We start from the raw sequence: 23,204 nt of genomic DNA, 5'->3' as shown, positions 1-23,204 counted from the left end.
AAAGTCCGATAGAGCCCACACATGATCGGATTTTCCGACAACATAATGTGATCTGGCTTTTTCCGTCAGAATTTCCGACCATGTGTATGAGGCATAAACCCTTTTTCTGACACTTGTTGGTTACAAGTTAAATTCAGTATTTTTTGCCAGAAAATGACTTAGAAGCCCCAAACATATATTATATTATATATATATATATATATATATATATATATATATATATATATATATTATAATATATTTTTTTTAGCAGAGACCCTAGAGAATAAAATGACGGTTATTGCAACATTTTATGTCACTCACTGTATTTGCACAGCGGTCTTTCAAGCGCAATTTTTGGGGAAAAAACACTTTTTAATGAATTAATAAAAAACTAAACAGTAGAGTTATATATGTATATTGTGAAAGATGATGTTAAGCCGAGAATCATGAGAGAATCGTGATCTTTAGTCTAAGCAGAAATATTGCGATTCTCATTTTGGCCAGAATCGTGCAGCTCTAATCTCAGGCACAAATTGCCAATATTTTGCTATTCATCTGTCAATTTCAAACCTGCATCTGGAGAAGGAAACATTGAAGTTAACAAGTACTTTCCTCACACCGAAGCTTTACTTGCTAACTTTTAGGTGGTTTGGAATGGCCCTTGAACAGATGACATCCACTGCTGATCTCTGCTTCTGAAAAAATTTTGTCATTGTAGTTTTGACACTTAAAGCAAACCTGTGTTTTTTCAACTGACCAGTGCTAGCTGACAGTACTTCTTAAGCCAATATGTGTATCCATGTGATGGTACTCTACGAGCTTGCAGCAGCTTCCAATTATTCATCCATTGGCCCAAGAGCATTAGCCCATCATTATGCATAATCTCACAGCAGTTGCCCTTTAAAGGGGTACTGATGTTTTCTACGGGGTCTTCGGGGCCTGGGCTATAATATGAAACTATGCACAGCATATTTGCACATTATAGCAGACTTATATGCCAAAGGGCCCCCTCCAGTGCTGCAACAGCCACTATGCTACCGGTACATCCCTGCTATAACTGCTACTGACCTGTTTACCTGGTCTTCCTTCGGGTCAAATATTTCAGCTTTCTTAACTGGCCAACCCAGGATGACATGTTTTCTACAAATGCACATGGGAGTGTCTTCATACCAAGCTTCACATAGTGGATCAGTGCCCATTGAGTAGAAACATTTCTGGTAGGCAGAAGAGAATTATTGCAGATGAGACACACAGGAAGACGCTTACTAAAATTGGAGCACACAGAATATAGAGCACCTGTCCCTAGTAACCAACCAGCTTCTAGGTTTTAGGTCCAATGCACAGTGAATTTTGTGGGTTTTTTTTCTGCTGCTCTTAGGGGTGATTTTTCCTGCCTCCAAACACCCTTCATGTTAGCCCATGTGTCCTTGCACACATAGGCGTTTAGTGGCAGGGGGTGTTTAGAGGCAGAAAGAAACCCCCACAGTCAGTGTATCCAGGAGCGGCAGCGTTTTGGCAGAAAAAACGCTAGATACATGTGCAAATGCATCTAAGCGATAGGTGCGTTTAGGCTGGATTCACACCTATGCAGTTTTAGTGGTTTTCGCATTTTGCAGATTTGCATTACGGTCCATTTAACATGGTTTCCTATGAAACACGTTCTGTAGTGCAAATCTGCAAAATGCAAAAAGCACTAAAACTGCATTGATGTGAATCCAGCCTTAGCGCTTGAGCATTCATTTATTTCAGTGGCCAAAATCATTTTATTAAGGGCCAGTTAACACCAGATGCAGTTCTGTGCAGTTCCATTTTTTCTGCACCAATACAGTCAGTTCCGGTCAGTTTCTGGAACCAGTTTTTAATGGCTGCCGCGCCGGTCCTGAGGAGCTGTGGGCAGGAGTTTTTAGGCGAGGGCGCAGCTTTGGCCTAGTCCGCGGCATCTGGCCTTGCGGACTACGGCTTTGGCCTCACCTAAAAACTCCTGCCTGCAGCACCTCAGGACCGGCACAGTGGTGAAAAAAAAAATCGATTTGCTTAAATTTTTAATCGATTTGACCTCTCAACTCAATTCAAGATTTAAATCAATTTTTTTTCCCCAGCCCTACCTACATCCTCATTGCTGTATATCTGCTTTGTGAGAGGCATTGCTGCCTATGATTGCTAGTCTCTTTTGACATTTGGAGTGAGATTTAGTGATGTCACTACTGTGCTGGAGTGTACAGAACGGGTGGCACCTGAAAACATACAGTGCATGCATCTACCTGCTTCTGCTTAAAGTGATTGTAAAGGTTTGTTTAAAAAAAAAAAAAAATATGTTATATTTGCGTGCCCTGTGCAAGGGTTTTACACAGAGAGGCCCCTAATCCTTGTTTTTCTGGGTTCCCCGGTGCGCTGCTAGCTCCTCCTCATCGAGTGCCCCCACGGAGAGCAGCTTTCCATGGGGGCACTCATGTGGGCATGCTCCCATGTCCTGCTGCTGCATCCATTGACACAGACAGCAGGACTCAGCCCCGCCCCCGGCTCCTGTGTCACTGGATTTGTTTGACAGCTGCGGGAGCCAATGGCTTATGCTGCTTTCTATTCAATGAGATCCTGAGACAGCAACTGGAGCTGCTGTGCTCGTCCCTGTTGCTGGAACGATCAGGTTCAGGTAAGAAAAAGGGGAAGCAGCTGCAGTACAGAAGGTTTTTCACCTTGACCACTTGCTGACCATCCACCATCGTTATACGGCGGCAGGTCGGCTCGTTCTCGCGAATTGCCGTAGCTGTACGGTGGTTCCTTTAACAGCTACATCCTGTGCGCCACTGGCGGTGGAGCCAATGCGTGTGGCCAGTGGCTGCGATGTCCGCCGCCCATCCACGATGGCTCCACAGAGAGCCAGAACGGGGATCTGTCAGTGTAAATGAACAGATCCCCGTTCTGACAGGGGAGTTCAGAGTGATCGCCTGTTCCTAGTGATTAGGAACAGCAATCTCTCTGTACTCCCAGTCAGTCCCCCCCCCCCTACAGTTAGAAACACCTCCCAGGGAACACGTGACATTTATACAGTAATCAGTGCATTTTTATAGCACAATGGTCCCAAATAGTGTCAAACAATGTCGCAGTCCCGTTAAAAAACGCTGATCACCACCATTACTAGTAACAAAAAAAAATTAATAATAAAAATGCCATAAATCCATTCCTTATTTTGTAGACGCTATAACCTTTGCACAAACCAACCAAAATACGCTTATTGTGATTTTTTTATTTTTTTTTTTTACCAAAAATATGTAGAAGAATACATATTGGCCTAAAGTGATGAAGAAATTAGTTGTGTTTTTTTATTTATTTTTTTATTTTTTATTTATTAGAGAAAAAAGATATAGGTTTTTTTTCAAAATTGTCTTGTTTTGTTTATAGCGCAAAAAATAAAAAACACAGAGATGATAAAGTACCACCAAAAGAAAGCTATATTTGTGGGGAAAAAAAGGACATCAATTTTGTTTGGGTACAGCGTCGCCCCGAAACACGCAATTTTCAGTTAAAGTGACGCAGGGCCGTATCACAAAAATGGCCTGGTCATTAAAGTGGTTGTAAACCCTTTTAAAAAAAATCCTGCATAGCATACTAGATCATTATGAATAACTTACCTGTGAACGAAGCCCCCGAAGTGGTCCTCCGTCTTCCTCTTCGCCGCTGTCATGGATCCTGGAGCAACTTCCGGGTCTGGCAGCTCCGGCGCTGTGATTCGCCGGAGCCGCGATGACGTCACTCCCGCGCTTGCGCGCGGGAGCCGACACTCGCGGCATATCGCCGCGATCTGAGGCCTGCCCCAGTGCGCCTGCGCACCGTGGTGGCTGTCTTCGGGTAAATATCTCCTAAACGGTATAGGTTTAGGAGATATTTCTTGGACCTACAGGTAAGCCTTAATCTAGGCTTACCTATAGGTCAAAGTTGGTTGTAAGGGTTTACAACCACTTTAAGGGGGCAAATCTTCCAGTCCTTAAGTGGCTAATACATAGAATGCATTAAGGTGAAAAACTGTGAGGGTTTACAACTCCTTTAATTCATTCTGTATATCTGTGCTTCCCACACCCCTGTTACTTGTTCTTGCATATTCCTCGCTTAGCTACGAGATCACTAGGTAAAGGGGGAGCAGATCTGTGACATAAGCATGCAAAATCCTGCTTCTATCAAGATGGTCATCACCTCCACACACAGACACCGTGCATAACAAGTCAATAATAGGGGAGAGACCAGCTACAGGAACCCTACAAGCGATGCAGATGTTTAGCCCTTTGCCCTCTGTATGCCCTTTTTTTTTTTTTTTTTTTCTTTTTTTGTTCAGGACCACTTTAAGGAAAAAAATCTAAAACTACTAAAAACTTTTATAATAATTCTGTATTTCAAAAAATGCACGATACAGTTTGCTATGTTAGTCGTGACCATCAGAAATCCAGATAAGCTGCTAATGTGTTGTAATTATTTCTGTTCACTAGGTGGCAGCAGAGTAATTCCAAAGCACATCAGGTCAATACAATATTGAACCTTATAGGTCTAAGAGCTACAGCTAGCATTATCATGACATCCAAAAATATAATTGAACAAATTACACTATTCTTGCTTTTAAAAAGTAAAAAAAATCGTATTAATTCCCATTTGTGGTTTCATGGTCTTGAATAATTTATTTCTCTTTTTTGTATAGCTCCAGGTTCTGTTTTTTCTACAGTGGATGGAGACTTTAAACCAACTCCACAGGACAGGAACAGAGAAAAGACTGAGGGCAAACACACCATGAATAAAACGGCATTAGTCTCTGCTCCATCTTCTCTAACAAGACTAAATGATAAAGTTTCTGCTTCTGAAACACAGTCCTTTTCTGAGAGACATAGCCCAGAGGTAATTACACTTCTCACAACTGCGTGTGTCTTTCTGACTGCAGAAAATGCTTTAATTAAAACCATTTCCATTTTCAACATTGGACTTGAAAGCCTGCAGCCATAACAAATGGTCCCTGGCTTCAATATGAAGTTCACCACTGTAGGTATTAGATGAGAACTATTTACATATCATGAGTGCTAGAAAATCCTTTCTTGGCATAACTCAGAAAAATAATGATTTTATTTTATGGTTATGCTTTTAGTTATACTGTGTATAGTGATTTTAATACATTTGTATTAATTGACATTGCTTGTAATTCCATTTATAATTTATATGTCATTTAGTTATATCTAGTATTTACACCTTTTAGGGCTGTGACACTGGCAAGACTTTTCATGCATGCATGCATGCATGGGACCAAATCTTTTAAATTCTCCTAATTTGGCACCAGAGGATTATTTCTGGATCATGCTGGAGTACAGTGTTGGATATATGTTTGTGGTTGATTGGTTGAAAGATGTATTCACTATATGACCTGATTTTCCATTTTTCCTGTTCAGTATCTGAATGAATATTGCCAGTTTGAGGGAGACCTATTTCATCGTACAATACGGGGCGCAGGCTCTGTTATCATTGGGTTATATGCAGCTACCATCAAATAAGCAGGTACTGGCAAAAAAAGAAGGCTGCAGAAATGTCCCCCTGGATAACCCCTTGCATTCCCAACAAGCCTCCATTTTTTTTTTTTTACTAGCTTACCTTTTTTACTTTGGAAGTTGCTCTCTCTGTCTGAATAATAATATTGCACCAAGATAATTCTTTTATCAATATTCCTACTGCGCCATAACCACTGTAGCTTTTAATGCAGCTTCTTGATTAGTTGGCTGTTTGGTAAAGCCTTGGGGGGGGCATACGTGTGGAACTGGCCTGTAAAGCTGTTGCCATGCTTTGCAACCTGCTGCAGGTGCTTCTCTTGGCATGTAGCACAATATATGGAATTTGCTGCAGAGTGCTTTACAGTTCCAGGGCCGGGGTCTGCCTGCAGCAGAATCGTGTCCCTGAAAATGCCTATGATCATTGCGAAGAACGAAACTAGGAGGGGTATATCCCCTGTTATTCCTGCTTACTAGAACTCCTATCGTGAGTAAAAGTCAGAAGTTCTTTAATCATTCAGCTCGAGGTGACTCTTTATTCTCTTCCCTTTTTGGGTTGTGTGGGAGCTACCATCCACCCTTCTGGCAGTTGCTGCAGAAGGTCAGGAGAGCTGGGGTTACTTAAAATGTTATTCCATTTTTTTTCTAATAGCCTGCGCACATCCCTCTCTGTGGTGCCTAGGGTCCCTGCGTGAACCAGGCGCACTGTACTGCCTCTTTTTTTCCCATTGGGTTTTTGCAGCTGTGAAGCCTGCTTCTTCCTCTTTCTAGGCAGACTTTAGACTAGCGACATACCCTCCTTCTCTACAGCTGTGGGGGTCTTAAGGGCCCCACTGGGGCCGATATTTTTCAAGGATGTTCAAGGAAAAGGGGTCAGATGGACTTGCTATCTCTACTCCCTTTTTTTTTTTTTTTTTTATCCAGACAGACATTTTCTTCCACAGAGAGCAGGGGTCACAGTCATGATCCTTTTGGTTTCAAGATGAATGAATGAGTTAATGAATAACTTGTATAGCGCTACATATGCAAACTAAATCACCTCGGGGCGCTTTTGCCGCCAGTGTCTGTCTGGGTTTTCAGAAGAGATGGGTCTTGAGATTCTTCCTGAAATAGTTTTCTTCCGAGCGGATGTCCGTGGGTAGAGCATTCCATAGCCATGGTCCTTGGACTGCGAACCTTCATTCGCCTTTTAATTTAAAACGGGTCTTGGGGATGTGCAGGAAGTTCTGGTTAGTTGACCGGAGAGTGCGACCTGGGGCGTAGTGCTTTATTTTGTCGCATAGGTATTGTGGGGCTGACTACTGATCCTATTTCTGCATCCATCGTCATGTTTGAGTCAAAGATGACTCCGAGGCTTTTGACTTTAGTGCTGGGGGTGATGGGTTGTCTGAGGATGGTGAGTGGTGTGGACATCATGCCAGGGTTTTTGTTTCAGTTTGCGTGGAGTCCTGTTTTGGATCCGTTGAGTTTAAGGGAGCTCTCCGTCATCCAATCGTTGATCTATGAGAGACAGTTTTCCAGTGCCTGGTATTGGTCTTTTTTGTTGGTGATGCGTAGGTAGCGTTGGATGTCATCCGTGTAGGAGTGATACAGTAGGTCCTGGTTACTGATGATTTTGAAGAGTGGGCGGAGATAGATGTTAAAGAGCATGGGTGACAGGGATGATCCTTGAGGGACTCCGCATTTAATTTTTTATGCTTCTGAAGTGAAAGCTCCTAGTTTCCCATTCTGAGATCAGTTCTCTAGGAAGGATGCGAACCAGGGTAAGTCTGAGTCTGCAACTCCAGCTACTTCTGTGAGACGAGTGAGCAGGGTTTTGTGGTCTACTGTGTGGAACACTGCACTGAAGTCCAGCAGCACCAGGAGACACGATTCTCCGTCATTTGCTGCTTTGAGGGTGTCATCCCAGATTTTGAGGAGTGCAGTTTCTGTCTCGTGGCCAGGGCGGAAACCAGATTGTAGTGGGTCCAAGAGTTTATGAATGTCCAGATGGAGTTTTAGCTGTTGTACTACTGCTTTCTCGATAATTTTGGAGAAGGTGTTGAGGCTTTTGACAGGTCTGTGGTTGTTTGGGTCTTTGGGATCGAGGTTAGGCTTCTTTAGGAGGGGTTTGATTGTATTGTGCCTTGCTTGAGGGGGGTTGGGATGATTCCTTCTTTAAATGACTGGTTTATGAGGTATGTTATTATAGGTGCCAAGATGTTGGTACATTCTTTCAGGAGTTTTGTGGGAATAATGCCGTTTGGCGATGTGCTGTCTCGGAGGTTTCTGATGATAGTTTTGGTGGTGTCAATGGTGATTGGGACCAGAGTAAATCTCGTGGTTGTAGAATCTTTGTGTGGTTTTTGTCTTCTTGTTCTGGCCAAGTGGGGTTACTTGCTATATTCTGCTGAATTATTTCCTGAATGGTTGCGATTTTGTCAATGAAAAAATCGGATAACTCATTGCAGAATTCTTGTGTTTCGTTTGTTGGAGACTCTAAACAGGTGGGGTTCATAGTCTGGGCGACTAGTTTGAAGAGTGCTCGAGGCGGTTTATGAGTTTTGAGATGGTTTTAGAGAAATGTTATTTTTTTGCTATGAAGATGGCTTTGTGGTATCTTTTGGTGAGTGCTTTTTAATTTGTGTGGTTTTCCATTGTTGTGTTCCATCTCCATGCCTTCAGCTCTTCTGCGTTCTTGTTTCAGTGATGTAATAGAGTCATTGAACCAGCCCAAATTGTTTTTGCAGGTGGGTGCTCTGCGTATTGGTGCAACTATGTCTACTGCCTGTGATGCTGTGTTAAGGGAGTTGAGTGTGTCTTCAGTTGAGTAGTTTTGGGTTAACACTGCTTTTTTGTTAGATAGTGACGTTTTGAAGAGTTGTGAGTATAGTTTCTTCTGTGATCTTGTCCAGTGTATTGTCGTTGAGTGTGTTGGTATTTGGTAAGTGATGTATATTTTGAATTTGATCACATGGTGGTCAGTCCAAGGCAAAGGCATGTTATCAAGTGTGTTAATATCAATGTTTTGTTTGAAGATGAGGTTGAGGGTATGGCCAGAAGCATGCGTGGGAGCATTTATCAGTTGCTGCAGGCCTAGTGCTTCCAGTTGGTTGATGCAAGCAGTAGCGATTGAGTCCTGGGAGGAGTTTGCCCAGAGATTAAAGTCTCCAAGTAGCAGGAGATGTTTGGTTTTCAAGGTGTATGTAGAGATAAATTCGATAAAAGGTGCAAGGAAGTGTGTCTTTGGTCCCGGTGGTCTGTAGCACAGTAGTATGTGAATGGTGTCTTGGGGTGTTGTTTGACATTGAATTGTGAGTGTTTCCATGAAGGGCAGTGAGCTCTGTAAAGTTGGTTTTGTGAACGTGAGGTAAGATTTGTAGATCACTGCTAGGCCACCTCCTCTTTGACCGACTCTGTGCTCAGTAAGGATTCGGTAGTTCTCAGGCACTAACTCTGCCAGAATGGTGTTACAGTCAGGTGTTAGCCAGCTTTCTGTGATGAAGAGACAGTCTGTGTTGTGTTGAGTGATAAAATCATGAATTTTGTGTTTGTGCTTGACTGCTGATCTAGTGTTGATCAGAGCACATGATAAGTGTTGTCCTGAATGTGGTGTATCCCTGTTTTGGATGGCTTTAAATTTTCTTTTTAAAAGTTGTTCTTTTCATAGTATTGTTTGGGTGGTGGTTGGTAATGTTGTAGCAGTATTCCTTAGGCTGCAGAGAGTCTCAACTGAATAATTGATGGCACACCTCATGGGAGAGTGCTCTGGGGTGCGTGTTATGAAGTGAGTGGCTCGAGGTGCAACGGCGTCACGCGGGCTCTGTCCTGGAGCAGAGTTGGCGTGGTGGTGATCTGTTGTGTGGTGGAACAGGTAGCGGCCAACGGGTACTGCGGGCTGGGCCAACCTGGGTAACATCGGGAGGAGCTGTCCGTTTGAAAAGCTAAAGAGTTAAAGTAAAAAAAAGTTTAGAAAAAAAGTTTAAAAGTCTTAAAGTTAGTAGAATTTTATGTCCTTTTTTCTGTCCAGGGTGTAGCAAGATGGCCGCCGACACTTTCTATGTCCTTTTTGCTGGTCCGGGTATATAAAGCTGGCCGCCGTCAGCACAGAAGGCTGTAAGATGGCAAACAGCCAGATTTATCCAGCAAGGCAGACTCAAAAATACAGGTCAGGATCGGTGCAGGGGAGGCAGATGAACAATCTATTGGATTAGGAATGCTCCCCAGGCCAGCAGATGCACAGATGGTGCAAGATTAAAAGCAGGATCGCTGGAGCTCCTTCCTAATGCATCTGCTGAATCTGTGGCAAATTATGAAATCTCAGAATGATCAAGGATACCATGGTTACCCTTGTTGATGCTGTGCACTCCTGCCTGCTCATCCCAGGGTCTCTTTAATTGGGTCCCTGAAGTGTTTGTAACCTTAAGAAACCCCTTTCACTGCCTGCCCCTCTCCTTTTATCCAGCGATAACACACAGTGTAAGCCCTTGTACACACGGTCGGAGATTCCGACAACCAAATCTGTCGGAGTAATTCTAACGGATTAATTCCGGAAGAGGTCCGGAAGTGATGTTGCATACAGACGGTCGGACTAAGTTGTCGGAAAATCCGATTGTACATAACGTGATGACGTTATTTCTTTACGACGGGACTACGTTCAGGCTAGTAGCCAATAGCTTTGGTCTAGGAATTTGATCTGAGCATGCGTGGCACTTTGTCCGTCGGAGTAGGCTACACATGATCGGAGTATGTCCGATCAGAGCATTTGGTCGGAAAATTTTACCGGCAAGTTGGAAAAGTTGGTCCGTCGGATATTCCGATGGAAACAGTCCGATGCAGACCACACACAGTCGGAATATCTGACAAAACGGTCCGATAGGACACATTCCGACTGAATCTCTGACCGTGTGTACAAGGGCTAAGTGTTTATTGAAATCGATGGCTCTAAATAGCCCCCCCCGATATCTTCAGGCACGTCATGTGACTCCCGGCCAGGGCTACAATGGGAGGGGCCGAGATCTCCCTCTGATATCAGCTGTGCTGGTTGCTTCCCACTGTAGCCCTGAATCGGAATAGGAGAGCAGCCGGGAGTCACATGGCCGGCCTGAAGATATTTGTATCAGCCAAATTACAATTAAAGTCTGAAAGATAGGGTGCCTCCCTTCCCCGTTAATGCGCACACTACTGGATATGTTACTGTTTTATGGGCTTTTCAGCATCAGGCATCCGTTTCTCAGATTTGCAAGACTGAAACCTCAGCCTCTGTTTGCATTACTGTTTGTTAGGTTGTGCCAGGTGGATGTTCAGGCCCCCCTCGACACCGGTTTCATGTGTAAGGTGCTACAAGCTGCTCTCTGAAATGGTCAAGTCTTCTTGATATGTAGGCCTGTTGGCAATAAATGCTGTGTGTTGAACTGTTTGGACGATCCAGTTATACTGATTAAAGCAGTAGTAAAGTCAGCTTTTTGATTTTTCACTACAGGTAAGCGTATAATAAGGCTTACCTGTAGCTACAGTAAATATCTCCTAAATGTGTACTGTTTAAGAAATATTTTCTTTAGTAGCAGCCAGTGACGACACCAGCTCATGCGTGCTGCTCTCCGAATGGACAGTTCCACCCATTCAGAGCTCTGTGCCGTGGCTGTGACTAGGGATGAGCTATGGCGCGTTCACGTGGACCACGTTTAGAGCCCGCCAGGAAGTCGGCGCAGCTCTGCGCTAATCACAGGCAGTGAGACATTGCCCGATCTCTGCAGCCGCACATCGGGCAATGTCTCACTGCCTGTGATTAGCGCAGCGCTGCGCCGGCTTCCTGGCGGGCTCTGCATGTGGTCCATGCGAACACGCCTGAGCTCATCCTTAGCTGTGACTCCCTTGCAGGAATGAAGAAATTGCAGCTTGGCTATTCAAACAGCCAAAGCCTGCAAACCTGTAAAGAAGACAGAGTAAAGATGGAAACCCTGGCAGTGGGGACAGCGCACCTCTCGAGGGCTTAGTTTTATGGTAAGTCTGTCGTTATGTGCTAGTATGAGGTGTATACTAGCACAATATGACATTACCTGTGTAATTCTGTGCAGCACACAATGCTGTATAAAGGAAACTGTAGGAGGGCAACAGAAGTGTATTTTCTCACGTCTGTGGTGTATAACCTCTATCTCTCTCTTTCTGCTTCCTTTCAAAATCATATTCAAACTTCCAAGGCACATTTAACTTTGATATGTGGTCATTGAAAAATGTCTTAGTCCTGGCATTTTCTCTACATTAGGTATCTATATGTGAACAAGGAGAGTGTCCAGGCATCATCACTGGGTGCATTCCAGATCACCAGATTATAGACCACTTATTCCCAAGCAAATTTTTGTGGAACCCTAGAGCTCCTCCAGAAGTTACTTTGGGTTCCTTGAGTTGTGGCTAACTGACCTCCCATGTGATGGTGCCTGCATAGTTCTAGGTCCAACATCGCTTGCGGCATGACTCCAAGGGTGGCTTTCCGACCACCTCTGTAGGTGCGGGCATTCTTCCTACTGACTACCACCAACGTAAGGGGCATTTTCTCAATGGTCACCGATAGAATAATCTTAGCAGGGTTTCCCTGAGACCTGAAAACTATTGCAAGTGTTCCTTTGGAGTAAAAAGGTTGGGAAAGGCTGTCATAGACAAAAGGGTCGGAATGAAAAACTCCACTACTTACACATGCAGATAGAGAGCATATAATACCTGGTAAGTGTAATTTACCATCTTGACAGTAGCGCACTTTTAAAACCACCTTAGTTAGTGACTATTGGGTGGTATCTTGTATGTGGGATAAAATGCCATTTTTGATAGTACAATCCATTACAGTATGGGGCATAGGTATAATATATATATAATTATTTTGATCTTTTTTGGGGTCTTTTTGACACCAGATCTCTCCATAAAGAGGAGCTGTCATCCTTATTTCTATTACCAGGGATGTTTACATTCCTTGTGATAGCAATAAAAGTGATTAAAAATAAAATGTAAAATAAATAAGGAAAAAAAAGAAAAATGTAAGGCGCCCCCATCCCAAAACATATACGTAAGTCGCACTTGTATAACTAAACGGTATTCGCACCACACATGTGACCGAGAGCAATAATTCTAGCACTAGACCTCCATTGTAACTCTAAACACCTAACCTGTAAAGGTGTTTAAAGCCTATGGAAATTTTTAAGTAATGTAGTTTGTCTCCTACCACAAGCGTGCGCAATTTTTAAAATTAATTAAAGTGTATTTTTCCCAAAAAATTGCAATATATAAAGCTACCCTATGTGATTAAAAATTGCGATCTTATGCGAGAATTCCAGTGACAGCCTGTATATCTATACAAGACTCTAAATAAAGTTCATATGCATAAAATAATATGATCAAAATACAAAAAAAATTTTAATGTGTTGAAAGTGCCCTTGTGCAAAATTCATGCATTAATGTGTCTAAAAAAACAACCTATAAAGACCATTCCTTATTAATCCATTCTTCTGATTCACATAACGGGTGATATAACAGGTGCTCATGTCCACTCTTGTGCTCCCTCTTAGGTATATTCGCTCACCGTAGAGCATGTGACCTTGCACCTAAGCTTGGTCAAAACACGCTTTTAAACCACTTGTGGGTTTATTGGCAGCATTCAGATCCTTGGATGATTGCGTGCACATATGTCCATATAGAAAAGAAGAAACTGAATAGTGTGATACAGTTTTATAAATTTATTAAAATACAATCTTCCCTATGCCAGGGTACTCCTATTTCATAGGTGCTCAAGCGCACCATTCCATTAATGCCAGGAAATGTAAAAACACTGTATTGGTGTATCCTCTTCTGCACTGAGAACACTCCACTGTCTCAAACATGGTCCTGTCACCTCCCCAACGCGTGTCGATACCGGGAAATTACGTATCTTCCTCAGGGGGAATTCTATTGGACGGTTGATATGTCAATCATTTTATAGTGTCATCGCAGCCATTTTCTTGAAGATCGCGGACACTCTAGTGTTTATTATATACTCATGGTATAGGTAACAATGAGCGCTCTGATCCATCAGAAAATGTCCGCGAGTATATAATAAACACTAGCGTGTCCACGATCTTCAAAAAATGGGCGCGATGACACTATAAAATGATTGACATCTCAACCGTCCAATAGAATTCCCCCTGAGGAAGATGCAACAATTCCCGGTATCGATAAACGTTGAGGGGGTGACTGGACAGTGGAGTGTTCTCAGTGCAAGGGGAAGATACACCAATACAGAGTTTTTACATTTTTCTGGCATGAATAGAATGGTGCGCTTGAGCACCTATGAAATGTGAGTGAAATGTTTGTCCTTTTTGAGTACCCTGGCATAGGGAAGATTGTATTTTAATAAATTTATAAAACTGTATCACACTATTCAGTTTCTTCTGTTTTCTATATGGACATATGTGCAAACAACCATCCAAGGATCTGAATGCTGCCAATAAACCCACAAGTGGTTTAAAAGCGTGTTTTGACCAAGCTTAGGTGCAAGGTCACATGCTCTACGGTGAGCGAATATACTTAAGGGGAGCACAACAGTGGACATGAGCACCTGTTATATCACCCGTTATGTGAATCAGAAGAATGGATTAATAAGGAATGGTCTTTATAGGTTGTTTTTTTAGACACATTAATGCATGAATTTTGCACAAGGGCACTTTCAACACATTAAAATTTTTTTTGTATTTTGATCATATTATTTTATGTATATGAACTTTATTTAGAGTCTTGTATAGATATACAGGCTGTCACTGGAATTATCACATAAGATCACAATTTTGAATTGCATAGGATTGATTTACATGCATAATGAAGCTGTGTGTATACACATAGGTTGTCATTGTCAGTAGTATATAGGATTGCATGACATGCACATTTATTAATCGCACAACAACATTTTTTACTTTGTTTTATTATATTTTAGCTGAAGTCAATTAGTACTAGGACACGTGTGATTACCACATGATCACATTTGGATAGTGCAGCATGTTATTGGTTTATTTACTGTATTGGCACAAGCATATGGGATGTGATCTATGTTAACAGCTGTCCTTTAATTCATTTCGTTATCTTTTAGATCTTTACATGGTAGCTCGCAAGATCTTGCTTGTTTTTTAGGAGATCTCACTGTATGTAATCCGACAGCCCGCCCCCCTCCCTGTCACCTCCGAGGCAGCTAAAATTAAAGTATTGACGCATAACATGCACACGCTATTTGCACCCGATTTTCATGGTGAAAAAATGAGCGTTATACGCCAATAAATACAGTATTTTCCCCACTATAGCTGTATATCTGCAGTGTTATGCCCTGTACACACGGTCAGACTTTCTGACGGAAAATGTGCGATCGGATCTTGTTGTCGGAAAATCCGATCGTGTGGGCTCCATCAGACCGAATTTCCGACACACAAAATTTTCTGACAACAAAATCCGATCATTTCAATTCCGATCGTGTGTAGACAATTCTGACGGACAAAGTGCCACGCATGCTCAGAATAAATTACGAGACGAAAGCTATTGGCTACTGCCCTCTTTATAGTCCCGTCGTACGCATTCTACGTCACTGCATTCTGACCGATCAGATTTTCCGATAACTTTGTCGGACCGTATATATGCAAGACAAGTTTGGGCCAAAATCCATCTGAAAAAATCTGATGAATTTTGTTGTCTGAATGTCCGACCGTGTGTATGGGGCATTAGATTTAAGGCGCTGCTGCCTCTGCCTAGTATGAGGAGATTAGAGTGTGTTTTGGTGGTGTCACAATTGTGTCACAATTGTGCTGCACACTGTTCTTCCTGGGGGCTCTGACGTATAAATACAAAACCCTGTCTCTTTCAAAATGGCTGTCTCTCTATAGAGAAAAGATCAGTTGCAGGATAACCACAGGCAATACCAGTGTCTAGTGATCTGCCAGCCTTATTTTGGGCACAACTTTCAGAGTTCAGTTCAGAATCTGACAGTTTCCAAAACTGGATTTGGTTCACCACTTGTTTCAGACTACATCTTTATATTTGATTTGAAAAAGGCCTTTTGGCATTTATCATAGACTTTGAGAACTTTGAAGTATGTTAAACTGAAGCGGTGTGTACATGACTGGGGACAGAAGATAATGATTCACATCTAGAAGATGTACTTTACCGTTAATAGGTTGACATCCTTTATATAGATAACAAAATCTGAATACTAGGAACTCTTCAGATTTAGAAGGATTTGTTTTCTATTATAACGTGATAGGTCATCGCAATTACAACCATTCCAATCATGACTCAGATGCACTTGGCCTTTTGCATACAGCAATCAGCAAAGAATAGATTGGCATCAGTATTAATAACTGTAGAATAATAGAAAGGAGAACACAATATTTAGCAAAAAACCTTTCTTACATACGCAAAATAAAAAGGTACATGTTTAGAAATAGTTATATAAGCTTATCAAGGACATTTTAAAGTAAAATAAATAGTTCCAGAAGAGATAAATTAGACAGACATGAATAGGTTTGTAATTTTGCTTTAGAACTTTTTTAACTGGAATTCTACACAATACTAAATGTCCTTACAGTATGGTCACAAATGTGGAAAGGGCATAATAACAGTATGCAACATACTGTATATGTGTTTTGTGCCTGCTGGTTGATCAATTTGCAAGGCCACCAGATAATCAGATTAGTAAATATAGTAAATTTTATTTTATCAGGGCCAATTCACAGTACGTGTGGTGAATTGTTTTCCGTGTGTCCTCTTTGTACTGGAGCTGCGATAGATGCAGGCATGCAGAACCTTACTGAATCGCATCTGTACAGCAGTGCAACACAGCATACTGCAGTATAGTGGTATGAACAAACTTTACTTGTGTATACTTCAAATAAAGTTCAGCTGCCAGACAGGTAAAGTGCAGTTTATTTTCCAGCAGCTGTCTGTTCAGTGTGAATGGGTTCTTAGTGCAGTGACCAATAGAATTACAGCAGAACTTTGAGCTTACAGAATAAGAATCAGAATTTTGATGAAATCTCTAATTATATTGGTGCTGGTCAGAAATAGTGCAGTACCCCATTTATATATGACAAAATTATTTCTATTCATAGGCACAGTGGTGTAGTGGGTAGCACTCTCGACTAGCAGTAAAAAGGGTGGCTGGTTCGAATCCCAACCATGACACTACCTCCTAGAGTTTGCATGTTCTCCCTGTGTCTACGTGTGTTTCCTCCGGGTAAAGACATGCTGGTAGGTTAATTGGCTTCTGTCCAAAATTGGCCCTAGTATATGAATATGAGTTGGGGACCTTGGATTGTGGGCTCCTTTAGGGTAGGGACCGATGTGAGTGTGCAATGTATGTGTGGAGCACTGTGTAAATTGATGGCACTATATAGGTACCTTTTTAAATAGAGATAATTGTAGACACGCACCCACAGTCACTCAGGTTGAACTGAATGGACTGGTGTCTTTATTCAACCTTACTAACTATGTAACTATGTAAGTAGTCATGAAATTAAGCAAATGGTAATGTCCTGAAAAGAAACACAGACCATGCATTGGTCAGGAGTATGCAATGTACAGCACACTATAGAGTGCAGCGGTCAGGAGTATGTGTTGGGTATGCACTATTGTAAGTTTTCTCTGGGTTTTGTAATCCTGGATTGGGGTCTGGAGTTTGAGGCTGGATCCACACTACTGCGAATTTGATGCTCCTTTCCTTGCATCCAATTTGCATATCAGGAGATTGTGACCGGCTCACTATGGAGCCGGTTCACACATTTCTAGAGTGGCTCCTGTGCGTCTTCTGGTCTATTTCATGTCCGAATTCAGCCAAAAATTGGGACTGAAATGAGACCTGAAATGGTGACTGTGGACCCCTGCTGTGAGCTGCTCTGTGCTTTAGTGTGAACTCAGCCTGAAGGTTCCAAAGTGTCCTGGGCATGACAGAACCTTCAATACTGTGTCCAGACCTTGCTAGACTCCTGCAGCCTGTGTGGGTGCAAAATTGTTAAGGGATGTCATAAGGTAGGTCTGAGAGTAGCTCAGGGTAGTTGCTGCTATTTGGAGACAGAACTTTTATGTGAAGTGACCTCCAGCTAGGAGAGGTGACCTACTGGTAAGATAAAACTCCATGTTGGAGAGATTCCCTTACCTGCAGGGCTGTGAGAGTTGGGACAGCTAAGTGGGTCAACAGAGGACCAAGAAAGCTGAGGCAACTAGAGAGTCCTGGGGTGCTGAAAGAACCCTATCTGGTGGCCAATAGTGGGCCTGGGCAGTGCGGTGCAGTAAGCTTAGGCTGATTGAGCCTAAGGAGCACATAGTTTGGGAGACCAGAGAGCAGCTGTGCTTCTGAAGTGTAGTCAGGTGGCTCTGTATTTTCAGTGGATCATTTTACTGTAAGAAGCTGATTCCCCTGTATGGGCAACCATTGTTAAGACTGTACATTTTTGCTTTTATAAAAGTAGCCTACCAGGCCCTTAAAGCGTTACTAAAGGTTAATTTTGTTTTCCTTTTTTTATTAAAATAACAAACGTGTTATACTCACCTGCTCTGTAAAGCAAGCTGTGCGCTACGGGGGAACAAGGCCTCCTCGTTTCTGTACTGTGTGTCTATGGAGCCACGTCACCCCCCTACTTCTATGAAGCTTAACCCCACACCCCCACTTCCTCCTCCCTGCAGTTGATTGACAGCAGATTGATTGTTCAAGTCCCTGTGTGAAGAAGAAGCGATACAGCCATGCACAACACTCACAGGGAAGGGGAGGACAGAGAAATGTAAAGTTTTTTTTATCTTAATGCAAGGAATGCATTAGGTAAAAAAAATTTTTTTTGCCTTTAGTATCACTTTAGGGCACTAGTTTGGACTGATATGTCTCACTAAAATGCATCTGCCGCTCTCGGTCTAATCACCCCTTTTAACACTGCTCAAAATTGTACTCTAAGTATTCAACGCATTAAAACACTTTACAGCTCATGACTTCAGAGTTAAACCTAAATGATAGTACTAAAATTATTCCTCTACCTCTGGTGTGGGTTGGGATATGCACTATGCAACAGATGTTACATTATGTACACATATATTGTGCATTCTGAGTTATGTGTGTTGGTTAATAGTGTGTTATTTATTTATTTATTTATTCATTTTTTTGTTTTTTGTTTTTATTAAAATATATATGATTATTTTAAAAATATATTTTTTTAATAAATGTTATTACCATAACAAGGGAGCTGGCAAACACCCTATGTGATAACATATAGAGACATAAAGAAGTTCATTATAAGGAGCCACTAGGTATTTGGTAGACCCTTGATGATTCCTTCTCTTTCTCCAGCTCATGCAAACTGAGTGGGGACTTAAAGTCCCTTATTTTCTTCATATTCAGCCACTGTCACCAGGACTTGATGACCAAACCCAGAAGTTCTTGGAGCTGAGCATTTCCAAGTTTATTTGGCAAGTTCCCAAATTTCCTGCCACTGCCCATTTTAATATCGCTGTGACACACCCAACTGGGACAGGGGCTTTTGGAGAGGACTAGGGGCTAGCCTTCTACCCACTGATTATGGCCCATGAAGGAGACCAGGGATCTTGTCTGCTTCTTCTGGTTAAAGCATGGAAAAGGGCTCAGTTCAGCCTTTCATTCCATGGAGAGAGCAGATCATTCTCTAATGATGGACAACAACGTGACAAATGCTGAGAGTGAGGCTTGGACCAATTCTTTGAATAAAGACAATAAAGCTTTCCTTTTTGGATGGAAAGGTGTAATCTTAATCTTGTACAGGTAAAAGGGGTTGTAAAGGGCTTTTCTTTTTTGTTTGTTTTGTTTTAATAACAAACATTGGTATGCTTACCTCCTCTGTGCAAGGGTTTTGCACACAGTGGCCCAGATCCTCCTCGAGCGGCGCATTACAAGTGGGCACCCATGGGGGCGTGCTCCTTATCCTGCTGCTGCGTCCATTAACACAGACAGCAGTACTCTGCGCTGCCCCGCCTCACATGTCAATGAATTTGATTGACAGCAATGGGAGCCAATGGCTGCTGCTACTATCAATCTAATGAGGAACCGAGACAGTGGCTGGAGCCGCTGGGCTCATTCTCGTCACTGGAAAGATCGGGTTCAGGTAAGTAAAAAGGGGTCTCTGGGGGGCTGCTATACTACAGAAGGTTTTTCACCTTAAGGCATAGATTGCCTTAAGGTGAAAAACCTCGAGGGTTTACAACCCCTTTTAATGATCGGAGGAAATATGGTTGGGTTGAAGAAGAACTCTATTTGGGACACAAATATTTATCAACAATCTCTCTCACGAAATCTATGAAGATAAATTCATTCCACTTGTTCAGACTGCTGGAGCATATGCGTTTTGTCTTATGATGATTTTTCTAATGGACAGATTACACAAGTGAAAGCCAAACACCTGAAAGACAGCATGTGTAATGTACTTTGTGTACTGGACTGTCTGGGGTGGGTTCCTTGACTAATCAAATCTTGGGCGCCTGGCTGTTGATTAGCTTACTGTTAATTAGATCACTGTTTAATTAGGTTACTGTTCACTGCTAGCTGTTCATTAGATGTACTGATAATACTACTGTTTAAATTGTTTGCATTGTTTAGGATAATGTGATCAAACTCTTATCTGATTTTGTGCGGTATAATTTCTGTGTGAATTCTCAATAAAGAGTTCCAATTTGCACCTAAGCTAGTGTTGTCTAGTTCTTGGGTGCAATTTGCAGCTATAATACCTGGTTCCAGAGTGGAAGAAGCTGTATCTTGGCAGAGGCACCCAGGCAGGGTACCAGGCAGTTTGTCACAATCGCTATTGCTTAGAGTCTGGCTCACAGAGGAGCCAGGCTAGCCCTAAAACCTTGAAGTAGAATTTGGAGGTAGAGCAGACTTTCTGCAGTGTTGTCTCTAGTTTTTTTGCTGGGTGGCCACCAAAAACAACTGGATGGAGAGCTCCACGAAAACCTGTGGGTTAACACTGCATATGAGCATTCAATCCAGTTGCTGAATTCCATCGTTTGCTCGCCACTTATGTCTATATGTACTATGAAGGGGCCCCCCACTGTTTGGATGCCCTATGAAAAAAATAGAACCTCTTTCCTTGTTTATCACACTATTAGACTGGTGTTTTCCCAGTAAAATACACTGGTTGCCATACCAAACCTTGGGGACATTTATCAAAACTGGAGCAGCCAGAATCTGAAGTGACTGTGCATGGCAACTAATCAGTTTCTATCTTTAACTTGTTCAGTTAACTTTGAAAATGAAAGACGGGAGCTGATTGGTTGTCATGCACAGCTGCTCCAGATTCTGACTGATTTAGTTTTAATCAATTTCGCTTATTGTATTTTATAGCTGTGCTGAAACACCAGGTTTCACTACTAGCCAGTGATGAAGGACTGGGTGGAGGTTACCCTTTGTGCTTCTACATTAGACACCCTAAAAAAACAAAATTCCACTTTTTTTTACAGATACCCTTTAATGTCAACGCTGAAACTCTTTGTCAAGTTAAGCATCCCTTATTTTTACATTTCCACATGTGCACACTAGAAATGATGGCAATAGGTGTATTGCATTCTAGATAAACCATTGATAATACAGTTATGTGAGCTACATTAAATATATACACCATATGCTTCAACAGGGACTTCGGCTATCAGATTCGCCCTCGCCAACTGCAAGACTGAGGTCTCTTCCTAGGACAGCTGTTCAAAAAGAAATGACGATCACAAAGGAAGATGCGTCAGGGATACTTAAAGGTGGGCACACCAGAACTATTGTTTTGAGGGTGGCGCAAAATATTCTTGCATATTTGTCCAATTCAACAGCCAGCATTCTTAACAATTAAGATAAATGCATAGCAGTTCTGTGCTTAGCAGGAGCAATGATATCAAGGTGATTTTACTTTGGTGTTTGATGGTAAAGAAAAGAAAACACAACATATTGAATATCTTTCTAGACTTCTAATATGGATTTTAAAATCATGGTTTACCATAAAAGTAAAGAGCAATAATTATATTTTATCTAAGATGTCCAAGAATGTGCTAGGCTAATTGATTTTGAAAGTAGAAGAGAGACTGAAAAAGAGATTCGACATAACAGTGTTTGAAAACACAGGGTTTAACATTAGAAATAACCGTAAACTATGGCCAAAAGGTTTAGGTATTACACCCTATAGCAGACCAATTTTTTCTACGGTAGTTTCCTTAGGTGATGGACCTAAGACCAAGGGATGTAACTGTCCCATGTATTAGAAATAAGGATGGCCAGTTCTTATGGAGAGATCTGGGGTCAGACCCCATATCTCTCCTTTACCTTTCAAAGCAAAAAATAATAACATAATAGGGATTAGTTAAAACCCCCTGTTTTTTTTTTTTTTTTTTATTTGTTGAAATTTGCCCCGACTTTCTGTTTTTTTATGCATACCTTAGGAAATGAGAAAGAATCCAAAGAGACACATCGCTAGACCAAGTATCCCCATTATAAAATATCCCTTCTATTCATGTCCGCATTACAACTTTCATTTTTTAATTTTCCCATTGCTTTAAATCCCAGGGACAATGGTCACTTGGACAAAAAAGAGAGGATGCATCTGCCTAGCAGGGACACCGAAAGTAATACAATGATGACAGGGGTTCTACTCCTACCCTTGCTTTTTGGGAAAAAAAAATAAATGCACATTTTTTTTTATTTTTTTTTTGCAACTAAAGCAAAAAGCCTGCAAAGCATGAATTCCTGGTGCCATGAAGGTCTCCAGCAGATCTGCCAATGTAGCTGCTTGCCCATACATTCCGGATGGGTAAGCAGATACAATCTGACACAAAGCATGAATGAACTACCACAGAGCTTGAAAATTACAAGCTGACAGCTGCAAAGGTTGCCGCACCTATGAACAGAGAACAGAACAGAACAGAGCCCTGTCAATGAGTGACGTTGCCAGACAGCTAGCAGGGCGGGGGCAGGAGAGAACCCTGCCAGCTATTACAGTGGGGATGAGGAAGGTGTTGTGGCTGGTAACATGTTACACCTTGAATATGGGTTACATGTTACAAAAGATGAACTTATCCTTTAACCACTTCCAGCCCAATCACGTCATATGATGTAATTTACTTTGAGTGGGGATATTTGAATGATGCCTGCAGCAGGCATCATTTGGATATTATTCTTTTCTGCCAGGACATAGTCCTCCCCACCCAACTCCACCCCCAGTGCTTCTCCATACGTTTGGCAAACCTAAAAAATAATCCACCGCCGCTGGATGTTGATCATAGAGATTTCTGGTGACCAGATGGTCCCCAGTCATCTCTATGACCTTCGGAAGGCCCGGGCGCGACGTTGCGTCCGGCCATTGGAAGTAAACAAAACCGAGTCTCTCAGCTGGAATGAAAGAGATCATTCATTCATTCATTTTTTTTTCTTTCTCAATCTTTCCAGCCTGGAGAGGAGAGATCTTGGGGTCTTAGACTCCAGATCTCTCCATAAAGAGGACCTGTCACGCACCATTCCTATGACAAGGGATGTTTACGTTCCTTGTCATAGGAATAAAAGTGATAAATAAATTTAAAGTAAAATAAACAATAAAAATTTTTTAAAGCGATCCCATCCCCGTGTACTCAAGCACAGAAACGAACGCACACGCAAGTCGCACCCGCATATAGAGGTCGACCGATATGGGTTTTTCTCTGGCCAATGCCGATATTTAGAAATCGCGATGACCGATATATGATGCC

General features: G+C 42.0%; 1 protein-coding gene across 4 annotated transcripts in view; it reads left to right on the top strand.

Annotated features, from left to right (window-relative positions):
- Positions 1 to 23,204, top strand: part of MAP9 (microtubule associated protein 9) — a 173,076-nt gene that overhangs the window by 25,813 nt on the left and 124,059 nt on the right. For all 4 annotated transcript variants that reach the window (XM_077477091.1, XM_077477088.1, XM_077477089.1 and 1 more), the window contains exons 5-6: positions 4,667 to 4,860; positions 21,119 to 21,233. In XM_077477091.1, the coding sequence (XP_077333217.1) occupies positions 4,667 to 4,860; positions 21,119 to 21,233 (309 nt within the window). The remainder of the gene's footprint in view (positions 1 to 4,666; positions 4,861 to 21,118; positions 21,234 to 23,204) is intronic.

Source organism: Lithobates pipiens, unplaced genomic scaffold (assembly GCF_037356315.1).
Source record: "Lithobates pipiens isolate NorthernLeopardFrog02 unplaced genomic scaffold, aLitPip1_a1.2 Scaffold_13, whole genome shotgun sequence".
In the NCBI taxonomy this organism is placed as follows: Eukaryota; Metazoa; Chordata; class Amphibia; order Anura; family Ranidae; genus Lithobates; species Lithobates pipiens.
This window is presented reverse-complemented; position numbering and strand designations above follow the sequence as displayed.